The 7,371-nt window shown below is 42.4% G+C and overlaps 1 protein-coding gene and 1 long non-coding RNA gene across 3 annotated transcripts; one reads left to right on the top strand and one right to left on the bottom strand.

Annotated features, from left to right (window-relative positions):
• Positions 1-3,382: 3,382 nt before the first annotated feature.
• On the bottom strand, positions 3,383-5,481 carry mRpS30 (mitochondrial ribosomal protein S30). 2 transcript variants are annotated; one of them, XM_015188767.2, is made up of 3 exons: positions 5,285-5,481; positions 4,734-5,218; positions 3,383-4,674 (listed from the first exon to the last, which is right to left on the bottom strand). In XM_015188767.2, the coding sequence occupies exons 2-3, from the start codon at positions 5,168-5,170 to the stop codon at positions 3,453-3,455; spliced, it is 1,659 nt and encodes a 552-aa protein (XP_015044253.1). In that variant the 5' UTR covers positions 5,171-5,218; positions 5,285-5,481; the 3' UTR covers positions 3,383-3,452. The 2 variants fall into 2 exon arrangements, with proteins under 2 accessions (XP_015044253.1, XP_001352317.1); XM_001352281.4 differs by having other exon boundaries at positions 4,734-5,190; positions 5,285-5,480.
• Positions 5,482-5,617: 136 nt separating this feature from the next.
• LOC117184581 (uncharacterized) lies at positions 5,618-6,767 on the top strand. Its single transcript, XR_004469990.1, has 2 exons — positions 5,618-5,957; positions 6,036-6,767. It is a non-coding gene; the product is annotated as an uncharacterized lncRNA (long non-coding RNA).
• The last annotated feature ends 604 nt before the right edge of the window (positions 6,768-7,371 follow it).

The raw sequence follows: 7,371 nt of genomic DNA, 5'->3' as shown, positions 1-7,371 counted from the left end.
AATGCAAATATTTATTGAACTCATATTCACTAACTAATTTAGCAAGCTGAGACGGCCAAAGGTCTCACTGTGCCGCTCCAAAGACATCGGCGATCCGCGACCACCGCTTCGACGGTGCTGAGGCTCGAGAGTCCAGAATTGCCGAACAGACGAAACCGATGGGCAGCGGGGTCGCGGTAGAGACGAAGTACAGGCGAAAAGGGAATTGAAACCCCGCGCGCTCCCTCGTGCCATAGAACAGCTTTTTGGTCGCTCATGCAACATGTGCAACATGCAACATATTGTATAGTCTTTGGTTTTGGTCAATGTTTTGGATACGTTGGCAAGCCCCGAAAAATACCGATTAAAAAAAAACTACTGTAGGACAAATCAGACTCCTATGCAACGACTCAAACACTTACCACAAAATTGCGTCCGCACTGATGGTTAAAGGCGTTCTCTGTCATAGCTACCAGTTGAAAGAAGAACGGTCATATAAAGTAGTAATTAAAAATTTTCACCACTCCAATCCAATTGATTATATTCAGTAAGAACTCAGGGCCAAAGGGCATGTCGCCCGATTCATTCACAATCCACTTAACATGGCGACCAAGAAACAGCTTAGCTTATTTTTCGTAGACTTAGAGCCAAATGAAAACAACAAAGAGATCTTCAAACTATCAAACATCTACAGGCAAAACATATTTGTTGAGCAGCCACAACTTCTTAAGAGATATCACAGTGTCACCTCTATCTAGAATTCGAACACACTAAAAGATATTGCAACAAAAAATTTTTTTATGTTTAATGTTGGTGTCCGCATGCCACCAAAGAATGCTCAAAGCCACACGACGTCGAGCCCAAGTGTGTCAACTGTCTTGGCTCCTACACTGCTAATTACGGCGGCCGTAGGTCTACCAACAGCTTCTATTGATATTGTACTCACAAACACCACAGTCAAAATTGGGAAACATTCATCAGGTGCATCCTGGGGGAAAGAATACGTCCGGGCGCACCAAACAAACACTCGCTCGCTCTCTGGAAACAGCAGACAGACGGATATGCCAAGCAACGATATGTTGATTTCCCAGCCAAAAAATCAGGAAAAGCATATATCTTATGCTGAGGTCGCTAGAGAAGCCAAACGCCTATCAAGGAGTATAGCAAGGGAACCACGAAACCAGAACCCAACCAGAATAACCTCACAACACGACTCTTGAGAACAAGCTAATGAATCTTGCAGATAAGTTAGACCAATTCATGCTAATGCAAAACATTCTCTCAGCCACTAGACTCTCAAAATGCCTTACCGTATAGGTATTTGGAATGCGTCGGGCATAGCCAACAAAAGCCTAGAACTTAAAAACTTCATTCAACGAATCAAATCGACATAATGCTTCTCTCGGAAACGCACTTCTGCAGCAGAACAACATTAAAAGTAATAGGATATGAACTCTACATATCTACAAATCATCCCTCCGAAAGCTATAGAGAAGGATCTGCTATTCTCATCCGCAGCAGCCTCAAGCACTTCCCAATCAACCCCATTACAGATGGCCAAATTCTAGCCGCTAACATGGTGCTAAGTACCTCTCTAGGAGAAATAACTATCTCGGCTATATACTGTCCTCCTGCTACCTTATGGACAAGCTCTCATTTCCGCTCTTTATTATCTAGTTTTGGGCCAAAATACATTGCAGATGGGGATTGGAATGCGAAGCACCAATGGTGGGGAAACCCTCGCTCCTGCCCTGATTCTGCGTTTTTAGTTTTCTCGAATCTGCAATATTGTGGATGCCACAGATTTTCGTCCTTTGTTGGGGCGGAAGTGGGCGGAGCGAAGTTTTAAAATATTCTTGTTGCAGTGACATATCACAGAAGTCTGGATCCAAAACATCGTTGCTCTAGCTCTTATAGTCTTTGAGCACTAGGCGTTGAAGGGGACGGACAGACGGACAGACGGACAGACAGACTTAGCTCAATCGACTCGGCTATTGATGCTGATCAAGAATATATATACTTTATGGGGTCGGAAACGATTCCTTCTGGACGTTACACACATCCACTTTTACCACAAATCTTATATACCCCAATACTCATTTTGAGTATCGGGTATAAAAAGAACACACACAATTCGCATTAAGCACACACAACAAAAATGAAACGATAACCAAGCGGCTCAGGCAGGTCGAGCTAAGATTAGCTGTAGTTTTCTATCTCTTCTATCCACGTCTCTCATGCCCCTTGACATTCCTCTGCGCTCAGTTTTGCATTCCTCTTCTCGGATCACCGGTACTTATCGAGCACCGGTATGCAGGGGCTCGCCCTCAGAGGCAAAGTTAGGTGGCGAAAGAAGGAAAGAGATAGCGAGAGAAAGAAGCCTAACTGAAGGGGGACACAAAAAGACCCGGGTGAAAATGTTTAGAGCATATGACTGTGTTATGTTATTTTTTTTCCTTTTTTTTTGTTTCTTTTGGAATAGACTGGATTCCTGTGACAAATTTCTCTTTTGATCTGCCAATAATTTCCGCTGTCTGCAGAACACTTTTTTCCTCTTTCTTTGGCCTCTCCTTTCTTGTTCGCCAAAGTGCTCCAAAGCGACGACCCAAAGCACCGGCGAATTTCTTTAAACTCCAGCTGGTTGTCTCGGAGGACGAGCCTCCTCCAATTTCCAACCTAGGGCAAATTGCACACACATGGAACACACATTTATACACATTCGCTCAGCTTCTTTATCTCAACTTACCCAACGGGTGCCCCGTCGAAAGTGTGTATATCACGAACTAGCGCCTCACTGCCTGGTATATATTCCACTTGTTGTAATTGGTTTTAATGGGTTTCTCTTTCTTTTTAAATATTATAATCAGGCTGCCACTTCAGAGGCTACTTGGTGAACACCATTTAACGCTATCGACCAAGCTTGGAATGATGCAATGACTTCTATTTAAAACTTTTCTTGTCGAACTTATACTTCGAACCCGCTCTCCGATCCTGGCCCTCTTTGCCAACTATTAAAGAGAATTTTCTCTTGGCGCTAGTTAGACGGTGCCTAATTTTCGGCGGACCCCAAAATTCCTAGGCCTCCTCACAGCAGCTACAAGCCTCACCGTATATCTATTTAAAATATCCTACGTTTATTAATCTTTAATGTGTACCAGAATTTTTCTTACAAATACTTCTGTTAGGAAAAGCCATACCACTACTGTTGAGAATCAGAAATATTTTTAGCGTTAAGATGTCTTCCTCTGTTGCTTCTTTTACTCCCATTGTACTATTAATCTGATTGCGCTCGTGGGCCGTAGATATATCCTTAAAACGTAGTAAGCGTACATTCAGTTAGATTGAGACGGAATGTTTGACTCGGCTAATCAACAATGTTTGGCATAATTATTAAATGCGACTATTTCCGTGGCTGGTGTAACAAGAACCATTTTATTTTTTATTAAAAGAGGTAAACAATTTTCTAGTACCACTTAGGGGTAGAATGTTTTCTTAAAGCGGTCTTCACGATTCTTACGGCCACCCGGTCGCACCGCCCTCGGCAGGTATTCTTTGTCGTGTTTTTCAAGCGTTCGACGCCAAGGGTTTAATTCCAGCTCAAAGAATCGTCGTTTCGCCTCCATGGCTCGAGTCTTATGGTCGATCTTGTATAACTTTTCCCACAAGTAGATCTCGGGCAGCTCAAGGTGACGGGGTCGCTTTGAACACAAGTATTTGAAAGTTTTATCAATAAAATCGCGCTGGTGTTTATTTTCATAGTCAGAGGTGCGAGCAGTCACATACGGGTGGAGCTCGTTGCCTATACGCTCGACCTTGGGGACGTTCATATACACTCTGAGCAGCTGCTTCAGTGTAGCATCATTAAAGTCCACACACTTTCCTTTTTCTGATATCTCAGCGTAAAGAGGAAGAGGCGGTGTACCTCGACAGAAGTTCACTCGGGGATTTTCGTTCACTTGGTTGCTGTGCAGAAGCAGCGTGTTTAACTGGTACTCGTAGAAACTCCATTCTCGACCATTTGTGATCACAGTTTGGGTGTTCATAGGGTAAGTGAGGTCGTTATAGGTATTGAAGCCGTTGTAATTAGCTTGCGCTAATAGCCATGAGTATGAAGATTTAATAGCCAGTGCATGAAGTGCTTCTTGTAGGTCGCGATCCCCATATGCCTTATGACGCATCTGGAGGGATGCTCTCGATTGAAAAGAGAGTAATCCAAAATTTGCCCCGTTAGCACTGGGCCAATAGCCGGGGACATTGACTGCATGCTGGTACGAGGTTCTGTAGCCCAAAGTTCGGGCATCATGGTTGAAGCGTGGTAGGTGTCGGGCGTGTGGGTCCATCATTTTACTTTCCCCGTCTGTCATCCACGGACACAGCTGCTGACGATGACGGAGCGACAAGTAAGGAGCACCCGTGTATTGGACTAATCGGTCGACGCTTTCACTAGCATCATCTTTTTGCCAGTCCCGACCTTTTTTTGACTTTACCACATTTTTTGGAGGATCCACGCCGCCAACTGCCCAAAAGGCCTCGTGGCGTGGATTGTAGTCCACCTCGACATCATTTAGATGCGGATAGTCTGCGCTGAGTATCTGCAGTAAAGCTCTGTTTAGCTGCTCTACAATAATTTGAGTCAGCTGTCGTTCGCGGTTAACAGAATCAGAAGGCGCAACGTCGGGCAGCGTCGCTTGGTGGCTACATTGAATTTTTGGGAGCTCATATTAGTTTAGAACAATTTAATATATTAAACTTACTTGTAGAAGTCATGTGCCAGTTCCAGAGCGTCAATAATATCATCGCGGGCCGTCTTTAGAAAAGCAACTGAGCTAAATTCCGACGTCTCGGTTTCATCAGCAGATAATAGCGGCAACTCTTTTAGTACTGTGCGCGTGTAATGTTGCGTGACCGGTAATGCGTTGTATGGAATTTTGTTGTCGTTGAAGTCGACAACTTTGTATCCATAATAACGAGGCATATTTACTTTGATAATTTTTTCTTCTACTGTCGGCACTTTACGAATTTCTTCATGCCAATCATTAGCTTCTCTGCGCTTTAGCGCCTTGTGTGTCAGGTCCCGAATTGGTGGATACTCCGGTTGGCATGAGTATTCATTACTTGTAGCAGACGTTGCCTGGGCCACAAATCGAATGTACGATGCACGCAACTGATTTACACGAGTTAACTTTAACATGCTTGCAGGCACCGAGTTTTCTTTTAAAATTTGTTTAATTAATGAATGCTGCGGATCGAGGTTATGTTATGACATCGAATAGCGATGTTTTTTTTTCCTCGATGTGTAACTTACCTATGTCAAGTGCTAAAGTTCGTATTCCACTACAATTCAATTAAAATTTGCGACACCATATATAATGACCTTAAGGAAAAGCATGCACTGTAGGTATATGCTTTAATTTATATTTTTAATCGATCTGGCATCGCAGCATCAAAGAAACGAAATGAATCAGCTGTGCGTGTTGATGAAACATCAAACCACTAAATGTATCTATGTGTTTGTGTTTCGTAGTATACCGGTATCGAATTGTAGCAGAATACGAAAAATAGAGGTGGATGAACATCGATAATCTTTACTGTCGACTAGTCTGATATCTATAAATGAAAACATGTATGGTACTCCTGATATTGACGAAACCACTAACCATGTTGTCTTTAGCTATTTTGTGAAAACATATTGTGCGTGTAACACATTCAATGCGTTACTCTGCTGGCTGGTTCTTGATGACGCGCCGGTACCAGAACGCCAGAGCCGAAGACCCTGGGATTCAGTTTTCTGTGTTTGATGTGCGACATTTTCATCATATGAACTGGCACATATAAATATCTCCACACACAAGAACAATACTCCAATATAGGACGTAATAACGAGATGTACAGTTGTTTCGTATAGTTGTGCATATTTGATTAGCTGGTAAAACCAACGGTGAAAATGGCGCATCGTTGGTGGCGTTTGGCGCGAAAACGTAAGTAAAATCATCACTTATATGCAATATTTTTTCTATAGATGAATGGTATAGAACCAATAACTATTCCTTAAATAGATTTGCCAGTTATGTAATGACGAGGAAGAAGCGGAATCAGTCCCTAACTTCTTCTGCTATTGCCCGGCCCATGCAACTCGCCATCGTCCTCTCTGGGTCCCTTTCCTCATAATCATTTCGGACCTTTCCAAAATCAAAGTCCCTGACTTTGTAAGCAAAATTATCCTAGCCTCCGGATGGGCCCTTAGTCTACAACAGTTTGCTCTTACGGTCTAGGTAGTGAAAAGGGGCACAAGACCATGCGACAACACAATGGAACTATAAAAGGTCCAATAGAGCGATTTATCGCCCCTCCCCGGCTAACGCCATAACCTAAGCTAACCTAATGTATGGGTGCACACGCATTCTCACATTCTGCGTGCAAACTTTAGGATTTCCGGACAATTTCGTTATTGCTTCTGCTTTTTTTTTGAAGCAGATTGCCCCACAATATCGGAAGAACTATTCATTTGTATATGCTTTATATGCTGATTTTGTTTAAACGCTGGATTACTGGCGATACCAGGGCTGGGTAGTTCCCCTTGCCCATCATATGTAAGCAAACAAAGAGATATACGACCGCTCGGGATTCAAAAGAAACAAATACCCTACAATACACAATAAAATATCAGCCAAAGAAACCCATAAAGGACATGAGGCAAGAGAAGATGATGCAGGACTTAATCAGCACCCAAACGAAATTCCAGAACGACTTGTTAGAAGTTAAAAAAAAAAAAATTAATAAGTTATTAATTTTTTCAGCAGAACTTTTGCTACTATCGAGCTGTTCACGCTGCTCATTTGTTGCGAGCTCCCAATTTTCATTAATCGCGCTGTTGTGCATATTTAATTTATTGTGGAAAATACAACAGCACAATATTAAAATTTTAAAATTAAAATTTTGTTATAAACTTTTGGCATGATAACATTGGGGATTTGCAGGGAGCCTGAAATAATTCAGTTAATGTCGGTCAGGACAGATCTCATGAGGCCACAGAATTTTTTTGGCGGCCAAGACGCCCCACTAAAGCAACACGACTGGACAACGTTCTCGAGATTGATTGTGTAATGCTAGAAGTTCAGAAGGAACAGCAGAAATTACAGGAGGAACACCAGAAAACCAAGCGACAGATACTCCAGTAATTTGCGAGCTGCCAAGTCCAAACTAACTTCCAAACAGAGCTGCTGCTATTCTTTAGGAAGCCCAAAGAGTAACGTTATAGAGTACTTTTATGTTTGGGTTTATTATAATCGCCAATTTATTCATTTAAACTTGTGAATTGTCACAATTAAGATAAATACTTTGTTATTGTTGTTGTCATCAGCTGTTTTTTTGATGGGTGATAGATGATGGATG

The sequence above is a fragment of the Drosophila pseudoobscura genome, chromosome X (genome assembly GCF_009870125.1).
Source record: "Drosophila pseudoobscura strain MV-25-SWS-2005 chromosome X, UCI_Dpse_MV25, whole genome shotgun sequence".
NCBI lineage: Eukaryota > Metazoa > Arthropoda > Insecta > Diptera > Drosophilidae > Drosophila > Drosophila pseudoobscura.
The sequence above is the reverse complement of the archived record's forward strand: the minus strand, read 5'-3'. Positions and strand labels throughout refer to the sequence as shown.

Coding starts and splice junctions, on each gene's coding strand:
- mRpS30 (XM_015188767.2), bottom strand. CDS start 5,170: ATGTTAAAGTTAACTCGTGTAAATCAGTTGCGTGCATCGTACATTCGA. Junction 4,675..4,733: donor CTGGCACATGACTTCTACAA/GTAAGTTTAATA, acceptor AATTCAATGTAG/CCACCAAGCGACGCTGCCCG.